The sequence below is a fragment of the Neolamprologus brichardi genome, chromosome 7 (genome assembly GCF_056152115.1).
Source record: "Neolamprologus brichardi isolate AB-2024 chromosome 7, ASM5615211v1, whole genome shotgun sequence".
Classification (NCBI taxonomy): Eukaryota; Metazoa; Chordata; class Actinopteri; order Cichliformes; family Cichlidae; genus Neolamprologus; species Neolamprologus brichardi.
In genome coordinates this window covers 14,917,658-14,935,025 of record NC_142110.1, presented here as the reverse complement: position 1 = coordinate 14,935,025, position 17,368 = coordinate 14,917,658, and the positions used below count along the sequence as shown (strand labels likewise).

General features: G+C 39.0%; 1 protein-coding gene across 1 annotated transcript; it reads left to right on the top strand.

Moving 5' to 3' along the window:
- The first annotated feature begins 146 nt into the window (after window positions 1-146).
- On the top strand, window positions 147-16,554 carry hps5 (HPS5 biogenesis of lysosomal organelles complex 2 subunit 2). Its single transcript, XM_006789199.3, has 23 exons — window positions 147-308; window positions 2,939-3,068; window positions 3,458-3,568; window positions 3,701-3,765; window positions 4,004-4,196; window positions 4,430-4,560; window positions 6,266-6,484; window positions 6,563-6,634; window positions 6,774-6,862; window positions 7,094-7,272; window positions 8,500-8,658; window positions 8,753-8,912; window positions 9,938-10,055; window positions 10,392-10,538; window positions 10,662-10,730; window positions 10,817-11,400; window positions 11,698-11,818; window positions 12,017-12,166; window positions 12,264-12,383; window positions 13,523-13,636; window positions 13,723-13,829; window positions 14,881-15,172; window positions 16,132-16,554. The coding sequence occupies exons 2-23, from the start codon at window positions 2,961-2,963 to the stop codon at window positions 16,190-16,192; spliced, it is 3,369 nt and encodes a 1,122-aa protein (XP_006789262.2). The 5' UTR covers window positions 147-308; window positions 2,939-2,960; the 3' UTR covers window positions 16,193-16,554.
- Window positions 16,555-17,368: the final 814 nt, after the last annotated feature.

Genomic DNA, 17,368 nt, shown 5'->3' with positions numbered 1-17,368 from the left:
AGTTGTTTCATCTTTACCTCAGAGGGATTATTTGCTGCAGTATCCAGAGTATATGTGTAGCCTTTCTAAATGCGCAACTGATTTGGGTAATAAATGCAGACGCTTTCAATTTCAGTTGATCTGAAACTCAGAGGAAGCCCACGCGCTGCTTTCAGGAAGTGCCCTCATCAGCTGAGTGAGTGAGACTGTCACGGGTCTTCTGGGCGAGACTTTCTCCAGCACAGCGGAGCAAAGACGCAATAAATCTGGGATGTAAGAAAGCCTTGTAAGTGTGGTGTTACAGCCGGGAGAGTTGCTCGGTATATCTGGTAAGTTTAATTTACGAAGCTGGAGGTGAATGGACATGACAGCGTTTAAGCTAGCATTCTTGCTAAGTTGTTATTGAAAACAAAGTGGGAGGAGCGGGCTGGTTAGATTTGTGTTAACTGTAATAAACGGTGACAGTGAAATGTTTGAAATAAGTGTTACACTTTTAAATATTTCCCCGTGGTTCCAGTGTTTTTTGACGCAAATTTTAGCTTCAGTGATTTTTGGACCGGTGTTTCAGATTAACTGGTGTTAGATTAACTCGTGACGGTGGGCGCTGCTTTTCAGGACCCACTAACGAGGAAGTAAACACTGCGAATATTTTAATCTTTAAGTGGATATTATTGTGTGTCTGTGCGCGTTGTCACGTTTCGCATTGTTTTGGGCCAAAAGAGAAAACGCTTTCGATTTTAAATTATGATCGTGACATGCGTGAATCCTCTGCAGCAACGGCAATGAACAAACATAGGTGACGAGACTACTGCCTGTTTATAATACTGAAATGTTTAATAAACGCGCTATCTTTGTTCCTCCCGTATATTGTTACTGCTCTGATGACATTTGAGGTTTGTCAGTCCCACAGTTGGATACAGCTACACCAACATGAACTGGGTTTTAGTCTACCCGTGCGACAGTCTACTACCAGAGAAATTTTTGACGCAGCAGCATCTGACTCGATTCTGACGTATTTCAGACGGAGAATGTCTGTTTCATGCCCAGAGTGTTTTGGTACTTGCATCTTACAAAAAAAACTATGGAATAAATAAAATGTCATCACTATTTATTTTTGGTTTACTATAATCAGGGTTATTTTTGCCTATTTATTTTATTCACAAGACAAAAGGCAGTTTATTTTAACATACAATAAAGGTGTGGAAAAACAATTACTTTTGTATGGTATATATTTATTTATTTAATAGCACTGATGTGTTTTAAAGTTGGTATAGATGGTGAATTAGAGTAAATGTGGAAAGTTCTGATCTCGGAGGTTGTCAATATAGAAAAATCTGGACACTGCGTGAGTGGGAGGACTCATCTTTATTAGCTGAAATGGAGAGGCCATTGAACTTCTAGGGATTCATTATAATGTTGATTTTAAAAATCGACAATTAAGGAGAGATGCCACATGTTTGGACTGAAGTACATGGGTTACTTTTTATATTCTGCTTCATACAGTGAACCAAGTGCAAATGTAGGGTTTTGTCTCATTGCTTCAGTAATGGCATTCACCAGTTTAGCAGTTTGTGCCTTCTCTTTGAAAATTTTTATAAAACAGAATTATGGGGAAAACTGGGCATATAATGTAGTTACAAGCACGTTAATATGAAAGGGGTGGTGTTGGCAGCGTGTGAACAGTAACAAAGATGGTTTCACTGGCAAAGAAAGATGGAGCTATAATATTACATAAATATGAGCTTAAACACTTAATGCAGACTGAAAGCAGCACAGCTGCTGCACAGTGTCAGTAAGTGAGAGGGAAAGTATAGCATTTGTTCAGTAAGACTGGAACAGTGCTATTAATAAAGTTTAGCAAGGAAGGAAAGCAGCCAAAAACAATGCTCACCGTGTAAGTTAAATGATTTCAGCGTCACAGTGTTTTCATTAAGAATAATGAGAATCAGAGAGATTACATTTTATTACTGAATTATTATTATTGTGTATTAATTATTGTTTGTAAGAGTTATTATTTCAGGCAGATCACCAGTGGTGTTTAATGGTCTCAGAGCGTAATTGCAAATTTTATACGAGGCCATCAAGTGTGAGGCCCTGTTGCTCTGATTTACAGTATAGTATAGTGCAGTAATGAAAACTGGTGTCTGGTGTAACCAACTATTCACAGTAGCAGCTCATTTTTCTGCAACTAATGCTAACGTATTTATTGCAAAACTTTAACTTCTAACTTCCACTCTTGAATCTACACAATTTAACACCACATTGAAACGCCTAACATCCAACACTAAATGAAAGATGAATCCTTTTGAACAGCAGCTAGGGCTGAGTGTATCCAGCAAGAAAAAAAATCAACATCCTCCTCACGGCTTTTATCCTTAAATTCGTCAGTTAATTAAGTGCAAATCATCACTGTGCAGCACTGAGGCCTGATAATGTAGCCAGTTCTACATTTTCAGTCCCTTCAGCAGTTAAATATACTACTGTTGCACCAAATTCATTCACAAACTCACACTGAAATTACACCCCCTGTTACACTAGCATGCCAACAAACAGAAGGCCTGAGGTCAGACTGGAGTGCTGGTTCTCACCTTCATGCTGTCCTGTCAAAAGGTCTCCAGAATAAAAGGTTTTAAAAACAAAAAATGTTAAAGATAAACATATTTTAACTCCAAAAAACACCCTAATGTTGAAGTTTGCTTATATGTTGGGTAATAACTAAAGGCTTCAGTATTTTAACTGAATTATAATAAAATCATTTAAAAAGTGCTCTGTGCACCAAACTAACTGTTTTAAAGAGGGGGTTCTTTTCAGGCTGGTAGTAATGTAGAGTGGAGTCATGACTGGTCAATTAAAGAGGGTAGGTACACTGCTGAAAGTCATGTGAAGCCACACGGCCGAGGGCCATGGTATGAACTCCTATTTTCTTTCATACTTATCTGACTCACTCTTTGTCCTTCAGCTGTGTTGGAGCACCAGTGAAGATGCCTCCGATACCAGTTGTTCCAGAGAACCACAATTATGTCCTGGCAGAGTTTGACTGCCTCGATCCACTTCTCTCTGCTCTGCGTTTGGACTCCGGCAGGCTAAAGGTAGTAATTCTAGCCAGTTTTCTATTTATATTCAAGTAGGCACCTCATATTCCTAAATATCTTTAAAGAAGGACTTGAAACAAAAACAAATTAGTGGATGTAATGTGCCAAGAATCTTGTTTATTTTGATATTTGTTGTTTTGGTGGTGTTTATATTTTAACCATTAGTGATCTGAAATAAACTACCTTCAGGCCACATAAAGGGTTACTAATGGGCGCCACCATTGCCACATGAACCGCACTTTGAGAATCCTGGCTTTAAAGTTAGTAGGACATATTAAAAAAATACACAATATGGATTTAATTTCTTTCAGCTGTAGTGGAAGAAAATTAGAAAAGCAAGAATAAAATTATGCTTGACATTAATTCTGTGTTACTCTGTGCTGCAGTGTACCTGTTTGGCAGTCTCGAGGAAGTGGCTCGCATTAGGAACATCAGCAGGGGGGGTGCACCTGATTCAGAGGGAGGGCTGGAAACAACGGCTCATCCTCACTCACAAGGTAATAAGTGACCGTGAGCCTGTGCTGCTCTTCTGTTAATGAGTGATAGAGTTAAACATAAACAGTAATGCGGTGTTTGTTTTCTTTGCATTTGTCCACTGACCCATCACTCAATGTGCGTGTTTCTCCCAGGAGGGATCCATCGCTCAGGTGGCATGCTGCCCTCACGATGAAGACTTTATTGCAGTTGCAACAAGGTTAGCGTTTATTTCAAGAAAGTAAAGACAATGTTTTGTACCCCTCCTTGGTTTAAAATGTGTGTTAACACACCCACTTGTAGAATGCTGCCCCCTGTTGGTTAAAGTTGTAGTTAAATTCTTTTGTGGGTAACTACAAAAAGTACTTTTAAACAAGTTGCAGGCTTTTTCTTTCCTGCTTCATCTCTGTGTTTGGCTGTGGTTCCCATATTGTTCACTATGTGTGATACACATCCAGTCAGGGTCTGGTGGTGGTGTGGGAGCTGCAGTTGGAGCGGCGGGTTCGTCCAGAGAGAGTCAGCGTGTCCTGGGAGCACAGAGGTCAGACAGTTACTGCACTCTGCTGGGATACAAGCGCGCTGAAAGTTTTTGTCAGCGACTCTGGAGGCAAGGTGTCCTTTCTCCGTGCAGGATCCTCCAAAATGGGAAAGGTAGTGACTGCTGATTAACATTGAAAGCTTGGCACTAATTAAAAGTAGGTACTAGTTCAGTGGTTAAACATGCAACTATAATCACTTATGGTGATTAGTTTTCTGACTTTTTTTCTTTCTCAGTTTTTTTATTCTGGCAGACAATAGCAATGCTGCCTCTGCATGCTACATTTATTATTATATTTAAAATTCATCCTTCCCTATGATATATGTATTTTTTTTTTTGTCTTTAGGGGTCAGCGTTTGTTATATTCCCTGTCCAGACTGTCACCACTGTGGACTCTAAAGTGGTTCAGCTTGGGTACCAAGATGGACGACTGCTTGTGTCTTCTCTCACCCGCTGCTATCTCTGCGACACAGAGAAGTGAGTACCACCTTTGCTCCATCCGTTTTGTGTCTTTCATATTCTCTTTTTCGGGAGAAACTCACAGAGAGCTCGCACTCATGCTTCCATTTAGGTAAATGTTGTTATTAATGGTCCAGTAGTAATATGTTGGATCCATAATCATGGACATATTAGTTTTTATCACAGATTCTTCTCTTATTCTTAAAATATTAAGTTTGTATTTTTATTAAACATAAACTACAACAGATTCTTCTGTGCACAAAAGCAGTGCTACAAGCAGGATTAATACATTGGCGGGTTTTCAGTGTCAAAGCTGCCTCACTTTTAACTTGGCTAGATCGCCATAGTAACTTATGCTGAAAATATGGTCCAAAGCACTTTATATGTCCAGTGTGCTATGCTGTGAGTTTCAGTTTGAAATCATCCGTGACACATTCTGATTAACAGTATCATTCAGTATCATCATTAACAGGATCCTATAATTGTTATACTCTGCAAAAAGAATACACTTTAAACAGCTACCCTGAGCGGTAGTTTACCTGTAGCGCCAAAGGATAAACTTTAATAAACTTCTACCTACAAATTTACAAATTATATTTGAAATTCGAGAAAGGGTTTATAATGTGAGAGGCTTCGGGGAATTCAAATTACCCAGAACTCGAACAACCCGTAAAGGTTTTTGTGTGTCTGTATGTGGTGTGAAAATCTGGAACAGTCTGAGTTTACAACTGAAACAATGCAAAAATATTCACAGATTTAAATTCCTCTACAAACAGTTGGTCTGGTCACAGTATACTCAATGATGGTTTTAGTGTGCTCTGTAATGTCTGTTCTCTTACCATTGCTGGTATGGATTCCAAAAAAAAAAAAAAAAAAAAAGTGTGTATGTATATGTGTGTGTAGATATATATGTATGTATGTGTGTTTGTCACTATGTAATTATTATTGCCTGTTACCTGTGGTAACGCAATTTATAATTATTATATATTCTGTATTTAGTTATGATGGTTCTAATTGTTGTTGCGAGCTGCCGTGGAGATGCTTGCTTGCTTTTTTTGTTGATGAGTGAGTATAGGGGTGGGATTTAATAAGTTTTCTTCGTCCCACTCCTTTTCAGGTAATTTTTGTTTTTTGTTTTGTGCACTTTATGTTCAATATATGTATTTTGTTGTGCCTGAAATGAATAAATAAATGAATGAAAGGAAGCCCAACTGTAAAGTTACAGCAGTGTGAGTGATGTGCCCCACATTGTTTCAGTGATTGAATGAGCAGGTAAAATCACTTCTGCATTTTGCGGCACCAAGTTTGTTCATTTCTGTAGAAGAAGAGTCAAATAACGCGTCGAAACCCTATTTCACGTTAGCACGCAGAGCCTGAAGTAGAAATAACAAAGAAAGCTGAATGAGAACAGAAGCAGTATTGAAATGTATTAACTTTGTTTTGTACAATATTTTTTTCTGTCTTCTTTTCTTTGCTAAATGTATCTGTATATTGTTTACATGGTTGAAATAAATTAACAAACAAACAAACAATAATCCCTATTGTACTGCCCGTTATCTCCAACACAAATAAAGCCTTTGCGTTGAGCTTCCTGTATAGTTTATTATAAAATCAATATTTTTATTTATTATTTTTTCCTCATGTTTATAAAAACTGTATTCCGTGGTGTATGGGGACTCTTCACGGTTGTTATATGATTTTTGGCTTCTGTGTGTCTCTTCAGGGAGAAGTTCTGGCGTGTTGGTAATAAGGAGCGTGACGGGGAGTTTGGAGCTTGCTTTTTCCCTCAGAATAGGGGATTATTAATGGGTCAGCCCCCACTGCTGTACTGTGCCCGGCCGGGGTCTCGAATATGGGAGGCCAGTTTTAATGGCGAGGTTCTGAGCACCCATCAGTTCAAACAGCTTCTGGCGTGTCCTCCACTGCCTCTCATCACCTTTAGGTATTGTGTGCTCCTGCTTAGGACCCTGTTTATTTTAAAAGCCAGACTTCTGATCTAAATTTTCTTCCTCTGACGCAGAAATGAGCCAAATTACAATCCAGTGCAGAAGACTCCACAGTCTATCGCCTTCCCTAAGCTGCTTTATTTGGGGTAATAAGCATAATTTTTCATGTCATGTTACAATATTTGAGATATTTTCATTTTATCTGACATGTCAAATTGTTTAAAAAAATCCATATGCAGATCAGCCTGTCGCTTGACTAACTATACACTTTGTTTTTGTGTATAGGGACCAAAACCTGCTGACCTGGACTGATTCTGCCATTTATATCTTCACACCTCAGAATGGACAGCTACTTTTGTGGACTGAAATTAAAGGTGTGTTTCTGCCTTCTTTTGTTCCCAGAATACCACCAACCTTTTATTTCATGAACACAAACAATTTTCCCTTAAAATGTAATCATTTTGTTATTTTACTGCAGTAACATCATGTTTATTTTTAATCTTGATAGACAGAAATCATTAAGGGTAACGACGATCACGCAGAGCTTTGTTGTTCTGATATAATCAAGTGTAAATTATTCTCAGTCTGTTTTCTGTTTTTTGTAGATTTGCTTGATGTGGCGGTCTACCGCAGTGAGCTCTTCTGTCTCCATGGAAGCGGGCGTCTGTCCCACCTCTCCTTGTTATCTGCAGAGCGATGTGTTGAGCGCCTGCTGCGCAGGGAGTCCTGGCCTCTGGCTGCTGCTGTCTGCTGTATGTTCCAACACGCAATCACTACCAGCAGGGTAAGATCGCTACCACTCCCATACTAAAGCTGCTTTGTATTAGCGCCTAGTTGGCTCCACTAAGTTCAACTTGGCTAGATTCTATTCAGTTTCAGTCATTTTCCATTACAATGAAGTGCCAGCTCAATGTGGGTGACATCGTGTTTGTGACACAATGCAACAATCGAGGAGATGGAGGTGATGGTATACCTGCTGCTTGGTCCCTGATTTGTTGTCACAGAGAACGCGGTGGGCGTTGTGTTACCATTTCCCTCTTGCTTCGTTTGAAAAATGTCAGGTTTGATTCTTGTGAAGGAGTCGCTCTCATGACTCATTCATTCATGTCGGTCCCAGGCCAATCAGTGGCATGCGTTCTGTTCATGTTACATTTTTGGCTTGATTCAGTTTGCTTGAAACCCCATCCAAGAAGGTGCTAAAAATGTCCCTAGTACCAGTACGATCACCTAATGACTAACTCTAAAGGTACAGTCGAGTTGAGTAGGTGCTAATGAAAAAGAGCAGACTTAGACTGCTGCCCTCGTGACCCAAACATGGAGGCATTGATAGAAGGAAGAGAAAAACGGAGAGAGTCCTTGTGTTTACTGTTAAGTTTTCATAAGAAAACATAATGATTAATCTGCATCATCAACATCAAACACAGCAGGGCTCAGTGATATTTAAAGAAACTGTTCTCAGCTATAAAAGCAAAAGAAACTTAATTAATTACTTTATTAATAATAACAACGCCGCCATCTTACCATCAACAACGTCAACAAGAAGAGGCCTTGATAGGCCTTTGCTTACACTTGTGTAAAACAGTCCTAAAGCCCGGGAGGTCAGGTAAAACTAAGCTGTGCTTCTGTTGGCTCAGACTTCTGTGGGGCTGCATGTGATGCACTGAGACAACTCTTTTTGTCATTTGGTGCCATTTAATTGAATCAAATTGAATTTTAAGTTTATCAAATGCTGTTTTCCATCATGTTCCTTCTACGTTAGATATATATACTACATACTACTGTGTGGAAATGTAATTCAGACTTTTAAACTAGAAAGGCAGTCGTTCGACTTCTGGTCCACACCTCTAAAATAAAAATGTCAGTGGCGACGATGCTTTAGTCAGTTTTCTTGACAACTTTTAGATGTTTGTATGCTGCAGATTAAAGTTTAAGTACTTTTTAAGGGTGTTTTTGCAGGTTTTTTACTTTGTTTATCAAGATCTTAGTAGGATTTATTTTTTATTTCATTCAGGCCAGGAAATCAATTCCTATTGACCGCCTCGAGCACCTGAAGTCTCAGCTCAGTTCCAGCACACATCTGGAGCTGATCGGGCAGCTGGAAGAGGTCATCACAAAGCTGGAGCCTCTTGACTCAGCCTCCAGCAGCCGGAGGAGCAGTATCTCCTCACATGTAAGAACTAATGTGTTTCTTTAGTTCTTCAGTGGCTCACAGTTATTCTATGTAATGAATGAAGTGCAGTGATATTAGATACGTGGTTTTTAAGGAGAGTTTCAACGTCCTGGACTGTGGAATCTATCGAGTGATCAGTCGCAGAGGAAGCCAGTCAGATGAGGAGACGAGCTCCCTGCTTAATCACTCTGTGTCAGAGGAGGAGCGACTCAAAGAATTCAGCTTTGTGCAGGATGAGGATCAGGTCGATCACGGTAAGAGACAGTCTTAAGTGATGCATACAGAGTTACAAAGAGCCTTCTAATACTGGTGATAAAATAACACTTTTTCCATTGTATAACCTTCATATTTAGTATAATCTGCAAAAACTGAAAATTCTCAGAGATGAAAAGTTGACAACGGCAGCCAGAATTTAGTAAATATTAGCAGATACAGCATTTTTCTGTAGAGAGCAGGCTTAAGTCGATGTAACTCTTTTTAAAAATGATCAGAAGAGATTAAATTCATTAAAACTAGGCTCACTAATACTGAAACTGAGATCACGGCAAAGCAGAAATCTAACTTACTTTTCTTCTTTCTTTCATCACTCATTCTTTGACTCTTATCCTGATTCCATCTCTTTGTGTTTTCTCTCTCTTTTTTTAATATTTGATTTATGTCTCAGGATCAAATTTATTTTCTACCCCTTCTAATTTCAGCGTTAAGAGAGAGTAAAATTATTTTCAGTTTAACGCTCTACTAAAAACCAAGAAAGAGGGAGAAAAAAAACCTGTGAATAACCTAACTAATTGGATATGGGAGCGTTCCACAGGATCTGTGTAACATAACTGCTAATAATTTGACTCTTTGCCTCTCTGTTGTAATGATCATACATGTTTTTAATAACCAACTGTGGTTTTTTTTCTATTACAGTTTCTGACTTGCGTTTAAAAATAAAATAAAATCATTTGATAAAAACTGTTTCTCTGCTGCTGCATTGTTGGATTTGCTGTGAGTGCTGAGCAATCACTGTGATTATTGACCTGCTTTATAAATTTAATCTTCACTTTGTCCCACTGTTAATACCAAGTTTCTTATCTTTTTCCATCATATCACTCACATACATCACTGTTTCGGTTAATTTTTTTTGTATCGTGCAGCATTTGATTTGTGTTCTCTCTTCATTAGTGTCTGCCACGTTTGCTCCATCTGCTTGCATTATGTCCACTGTCTCTCTCATCTCTTTGGTACTCCATCCATCTGTGTTTTTCCTCCGAATCTCGCCCTCACCTCTACTCAGATCCGCAGACCAGTGAGCGCACGGAGGCCGAACGATCTGACCAAGGCCTGCAGTTTCACCTCCCGCTCCCGTTCCGTCCCAAACCCCCCCGCATCGCACTGCAGGCCGTTAAAGACAGGTAAATGAAACAAAGAAGCTTTAACTACAAACGTGCCTCTCACTGCAGCTCATGCGGCTTTGAGCTATATTTTAACACTTTCTTCTTCTGAGAATTGAAACTTTCACTCAAGTGCAGCTGTGCATTCATATGCCTTACTTCCCCTTTCCGCTGAAGACCCACATCTGTGTTTTATTATTCATACTGAGGCACGTGTGGTGTGTTTAATTTTAAGGTCTCGCATTTTTCATCCTTCTGAGTCATTTCACCTTTGTATTTGTACTGCTTTCTCTTCCTCTTGTTGTTTTGCTAAATGGTGCAACAAAACGTATTTATTGTTCACCTTCTTGTCATCAGTGTTTCTAGTTTCGTTAAGAAGACAACAGAGAAGATCAACACTCTCCAGATGAATTCTGAGCTCTGGCAGAGACCTGAATTCAGAGAGGGCGGACCGACTGAAATATCAGCCACCACAAATTTGTACTCCGAGGAAATGGAGAATGAGTAAGTGCTGTTGCGACCCTGTTTTAGAGTGCTTAGAGCAATTTGTGTTGTTTTAATAGTAGCCATAAAAAACAGATAAATCCAGACTGTTTTCTTTTTTACTTTGACATGTACGTGTCACAGGGTTGGTGATGAAATATCTAACGCTGAGGCTGAAATGCAGGAACTTCAGTCAGCAACAGAGCAAGCTATGTAAGTACTGCATTTTGTCAATTTCCCCAATGCAAGATCCAGTAATGTCTTCTATTAAACGGTTACAAATATGTTTCTGACATCAGCTCCCAGATACAAGATCCTTTGGTGCTACTAGACCCAGCCTCCCTGAGAGAAGCTCTGCTGGAGTGGTTGCCGGTTCTGCAGCGAATACTTGGGTCTGTGGAGCTCAAGTCTGCTGCTGCAGGTGATTCCACTATGGATGGAGCAGGTGAGGAGAGATGGGATACGGATTATTTAAGCACCTGCTCAGATCAACGAGAGGATCCTACCTCTTCATCAGAAGAACCAACAGATGTAACAGAGAAGAACGAAACGCCTAAGCCTGAGGAAGACGAGGGACCGCGTGAAGACCAGCTAAAGTTAGACTCAACGAAAAACGGTGCTTCAAATGGGAGTCCTGCTGAGCCAGTCCGTGTGGTGCCCCCTAAACCCATACCATCAGATCTGCTGGCTCATCTCTGTGAGCTGGCCACACTGTACACAGAACTGAGCTGCTTCAGAAACCAGAATGAACAAGAGCTGGGGTGCACAGTTTTCCTGAGGCGCTACTTTTTTCTGCTGGACCGAGAGCGCGTGAGAAGAATGTGTCTGCTGTGCCATCAGGAGCAGCCCGAGATAATGAGCTCCTTCACTGAGGCAATGCTAGGTCAGACAATTATCCTTGAAAACTTACATGTATGTTTTTAGAGTTCACAAATCGACAAACAGACAATGTTTTAATTTTAAAAAATTAAAACATTCAAATAGAAGAAAAATATGCAGAAAATAAAGGTGAAGATGTTTAATTTTGGTTAGGAAATTAAATGCATGTACTCTGCAATAATCCTATATATAACAAAAGACTAAAAACTAGTCCGAATTTTGATAAAATAATGATATACATATATTGCTCATTGATTCTTGGTGGTTTCATCTTCGTCAAATATCATGCTTGTATCTGTAGAGCTCACCCAGTCTAGCAAGGTGGTGGAAGTTTTTCAGAGAGGTGATTTGCAGAAATCTTTGAGGAGTCTGAGAGAGCTGCAGCCCTGGAGTCCAGCTCATCTCCTCGCTCACTTTCACAGGTCAGCATCCTTTTTTGATATATCACATACTTAAAGGTCTCTTCTTTAATGTTTGACCTTCAAAATGAAACACAAAGTCTTGTATTGTGTGATGTGACAGTAAAAGTGATTTGATTTTGATTTGATGTGATTTTAAACTATAGAAATAGAAAAGTGGTGTTAGACCTTGTGAGATAAGTTTGCTATGTTATCATCCAGACTGTATGAGAAGCACGGTGAGGCGGCTGTACGCTCCTTTTCCCAGTTCTATCCTACCATAAAGCCTGCTGATGTAATGACCATGGCCAAAAAAAGCCATTTTCTGGCATATCTGGATAATCTGGTACAATCACAAACTGAGGAGCACAGGTACGTCTTCAGCTTAACCTTTTTGTTCAATTAAATAAAACACCATGCTCATGTTGTAGAAGCAGAATTTCACACTTATTTTTTCTTCTTTTTTGAGGCTGTCATTTTTGCAGTCCCTCCTTGATCCAGAATCGCTGAGACAGGATTGGCTGGAGCTGGCACTTACCCATGATGCTCCACAGTGCTGTGATACCCTGACCCCTGATGGACAGCCAAGGTAAGTTAGCACATTTTTGTCTTTATCCTTCAACTGGCAGAGTGAGATTGTTTATGAGCCCAGCCTTACATTTCCATGTGATACAGGAACTGGCTCAATGATGCCACAAAGATAATGGAAGGTTGTGTGTGAGTTTTCTCTCATTTTGACAGTTACTGTTTCTGTAATCTAAAATATTTTGTGCACAAACCCTCAAAATATTTCTAATATTGTACAAAGTAATAATATTAGGCGTTTTTTAAACTGATTAAGTTAGTCACCAGGTTATCTGTATTTTGATCTTAAAATAGTTCAGCATACTGTAATGTTGTGCAAAAGTCTTGAGCCACCCCTCACTTCTTTTTATTTTGCTTCCAAAAAGCCAAACTTTCTTGTATTTTTTTAAATGCTCTTGAACAATAGTTCTTTAGCTTTCTGTAGGTCTTGTCATAATTTGGGTCTGCATTTTAGATGTAGATGTTGAGGGATCTTGTCAAGATTGATGGAAATATGAATTTTTCTGTAAAATCTGTAAAGTCTTATTGGCCACAGTTTCATTTTTCAAACACACGGTTAATGCAATAAAAGCACCTGGATAGAAAACACACAAATAACACTATCAGTTATGGATTGGTCTCCCCAGATCTCAACATTACTCAAGCAGTGTGCGGTCCTCTTCATAGAGAACAGAACAAAAGGCAGCCAACATCCAAAGTGGAGTTTGTAATGTATGACGAAACCTGGAGAGCTATTCCTCACGACATCTTAAAGAAATTAAGAAATTACGTTTCTTTAAGACTCCATAAAAATGATAGAAAAAACCAAAAAAATTACAAGAGAACATTTTAGAATGTGTCTCACTAATAAAGGTAACAGTGTAGAAGTGACTAAAGTGACTAAAAACTATCAGGCGTGTAAAAAAGTGTTCCTGTATCACTAATTTTAGTCACTAAAGCAGATAATATGTTTGTTTGTTTGTTTTATAAGTACTATTATTTAACCTGTAAGGCCCAGTAGACTAGCTGAACATGATGAAAACGAACCATAGCTGGATAGATCCAAACATAGCCGTTTCTACTGGAATCTATTTAAGTAAGATACTGAAGTGAGAACGAGGAACAATAATAAATATCACTAACTTCATGTGTTTCCTGCTGCAGGTGGCATTCACATTGTTTCACTTGGGGCTATGGACGCCTTCTGTCGCTGCTGATTCGCCTTCCTGCAGACTTTTCCTCAAAGCAGAAGATGTTACAGACTTGTCGAAGTCACGGGTATAATTAGTAATTAGTTGGCTACCTTTAAAAAAAAAAAAACGGGATGTATGTGGTATAACCCTTTGTGTAACGTGTGTGTGAAGGTACTGGACGGGCTACCTCTACCTCTGCAATGAGCTCCAACTTCGCACAGAGGCTTTCACCGCCATCTGTCAGCTGGATGACATCACCCTGCTGGATGAATCTGATGGTAAGACAAAGTCTTTAAACCACCGTCTCTCAGATAGGAAAAATTAAATTTGGGAAATCTTCACTGGATGATGAGATTTAATTACAGTAAACACGTCAGGGGTTGCAGAATGCAGTTTGTTAAAACAAAAAAATGTGCTTTTTTTAATACAAGAACAGTGCTGCATCTTTAAACTCATTACAAGAAATACAAAGATATCCGTTTTGACTGTATCCGTATATACGTACACAGTACGTCTAACTATCCATTAATAAGTAAGTAAGAGTGAGGACAGTTAAAGTAAATGCAAAACCTGTGATCAGCTGTTCTTGTGCGATGAGCAGGTAATAGGTCTAAATTAATCATTACCATGTAATAAAGATGGTCTCGATAATCTTCTTAAACTCCAACTGTGGAGCAGGAGTTATGAAATACAGACTTTACTGACCGACTCATTTAAACTGAGTAACTCAAGTCGATTCATTTCACTTGGTTTCAAATCACAACGTTGACCTCAAGAGATTTATAATGTAAGGTAAAGACCATACGATAATAGAGAGAAAACAACCCCCTATGAGCAAGCACTCCCATTCTACTGTTAAATATCCTGAGAACCAGAAGTAAGCCCGTAGTCTGAGAGCAAAGTACTCTGTTGCTATTATGCGGTACTATACTACTTTAAGATAAGATAGTGCCTGATTATTCAGAGCTTGGATGTGAGGAGAAGAATTTTTAATTTGATTTAGAATTTAACAGGGAGCCAATAAAGAAAAGCCAATGCGGGAGAAATATGTTCTCTCTTTCTAATCCCTGTCAGCTCCCTCGCTGCAGCATTCTCCTTTTATTTAATGCTGTGGTGGAGGACATAGGGTAGCCTTGGAAATGTTTGACTTCACAGGTTGTCTGAGTGAAGAAATTCAGGAATGCCTTTAACACTTGCGTGGACAAATTCCTTGGAACTGTATCCTGTTACTTGGCTGGTTCATTTAGTTATTATTGAGAGTGTAAAATGGCCACGTTTGTAAACCTAAAAAAGCACTAACGTGTGTTCCTTCTCTTCTTTATTTGCCAGGTGTTAGGCCCCAGACCGTGGACGAGTGGAAGCTCTTGATCCAGCTGTCTCAGCAGTGCAGCAGCACGGTCAACTCGGAGCAGGTCGCAGGTGCAAACGGGAGCGACTGGTCCAATGGCTCAGCAGACTGCAGAGGAAAGATCAGCCCGGAGAGCCTGACTCTCATGCTGGCTAGGACTGTTGGGCCTGACCAAGCTCTGACCATCCTGGAGGACTGTGGTGTTCAACTGGTCCTTTCACCCCACTCCAAACTGGTCTGTGAGGTGCTGAGAGTCGCTGAGAAGAGGCAAAGGTGGGTCAGGCTATCAAATGTTTAGAATCTCAAAACAACAGGATAGACTATTCATGTATTGTTAGATGCAGAAAACGGTAAAAAATTGGGGTCTCCTGCAGTTCCTGGCTGATGTGAGGAAGTAACGTTCACAGAAACAAACCTGGAACATGTTTGGATGTTTTCATAACAAACTGCTGACACTGATTTATTTCCTTGTTCATTAAAACACGTAGTCGAGCGAATTAGTAGTGGTAATTGTTGTAGTTTGCACTTTTACACACACTGAACTTAAGTTAGTTGTTAGTTTGTTATTTTTTGTACTTAACACAAAGCAGAATCTTGTGTGACTAAGATTCCCAAACGGGACTAAATGTAGTTCACAGCTCAACAGCAGGCTGCAAACAAACTGACCTTATACTGACTACATTTCATGTAAAATTTGTTTGTACGGTCATTAAACCAGAGGCACTCTGAGAGCACAATCCTCCGTCAAGACAGGTCACTCGCTGGGCTGTTTACTTTTAAGGGAACATTATTATATTTTGTATATATCATTTTGTTCTTTTTACATGTTCTATAAGACGTTTGTAATGCAGCAGAAATCAAATACGTTTATAAAAGTTTATAAAATATACATTTTATATTTATATTTTTATATTTTATATTTATTAACATTTGATCAGATTTCATCTGAGCAAACTGTAAGTTGGGTAAATGAAGGAGACTGAAATGTCTCCCGTCCTATTTTTAAGCTGTGATGCACATTGACACACGTTCACATTGCTCTGTCCTCTGGATTAAAATACAGGCTTTGCTTGACAACATAGCTCCGTTTATTCAGGGTGAACATACTGTTTCCTATGTCAAAGTTAATCACTGAGGTTTTTTGTATCTATCTCTCTTGAATAAAAAGTCAGCTCAGGTTAAAGATTTCTTTGTCATAAAAAAAAACTATTAAAAAGTATTTTATTTTTCAGGGCCATGATCCAGACGATGCTCGAGCGGTGCGATCGGTTCTTGTGGTCTCAGCACGCCTGACTCCAGATCTGAAACCAAACAACATACAGCTAACACTTACAAGTCTTCCCACTAACTGCTGTTAAAACTGTGACTTAATTTATTCACTGTGATATCTGTCAAAGTCCCCGACTTTAAATGAAGTTATTTATCTCAGAGTGAAAACAGTATTATGTGTCTTCATTGTGTGTACTTGCACATTTCTGTGAATACTCATGCGTGTGTGCCTGCAATGTGTGAGTTTTCTTAATTAGTAGTTCTGGTTACTGCTTTTTGCATGTTTCATGCGACCAAATGAATCAATACATTTTTCTGCTTTAGCAAAAATAAACTGACCAAACTAACTGAGTAAAATAATGTGAATAAAAGCCATCTGCATCAAAGCTCTTAATGCTTTCATTGTTTGTTTTTAAGGTTTCATTTATCATGCTGTCGATCCTTGTTACTGTATTTTTCCCCTGTGAATCTGTGCCAGATAGACAAATCCAGAAAGCTCCAAACACAAAGGTGGCTTTAATTCAACCTGCAGATTAATAAATAATCTGATTTTGTTTATTCCTGCACCTCAAAACCAGGTGATGGTGAGAAATGCTTTATCCCATATTTGGGAAATTCTTTTGTTACAGCAGTTGAAATCATGATGAAATAATTACAATAACAATAACATTTAGTCAATGTGGACATCCAGGTCCTTGTACATTTCCATCACATCAACATCCTGGCATAAAGCTGTTCTTTCTCTCTCTCTAGTCTTATTCACATTCACCAGGACATAATGTCTCCCAGCCCACATCCACAGAGTCATAAGTACATAAAGCCTCACTCTTACCTTTCACTTTGAAAAACAAATACCTAAATTACAAGAAAAAACAAACTGACTATCCAACCATATAGTCAAGTGAAAAAGAAATACCCTGTTTCAGTTCTAAGGTGTTACATAAATGAATCTGGTCCATAGCAGCTCTTAAATTATTAAAATACACACCCAGATGAATAATATAGATATTATAACACTACGTCATTATTTTTTTACTAAAACTGGTAGCAGCTTCTCCGGTTACTGTCTATCAGCAAGTGTGATGTCCTTTATAAAAGCAGAAATTTTGTCTACTTGCAGGAGCATATGGATGCACGTTAAAGATCACAGAGAAGGAGCTGTTGCTGTCATCAGTCTGGGGAGGCTTAGAAGACAATATC

Bases quoted from the DNA above. Each gene is read 5' to 3' on its own strand.
- hps5 (XM_006789199.3), top strand. From the start codon at position 2,961: ATGCCTCCGATACCAGTTGTTCCAGAGAACCACAATTATGTCCTGGCA. The intron at 6,485-6,562 runs GTATTGTGTGCT...CCTCTGACGCAG, and splicing joins CTGCCTCTCATCACCTTTAG to AAATGAGCCAAATTACAATC. The intron at 12,384-13,522 runs GTAAGTTAGCAC...TTCCTGCTGCAG, and splicing joins ACCCCTGATGGACAGCCAAG to GTGGCATTCACATTGTTTCA.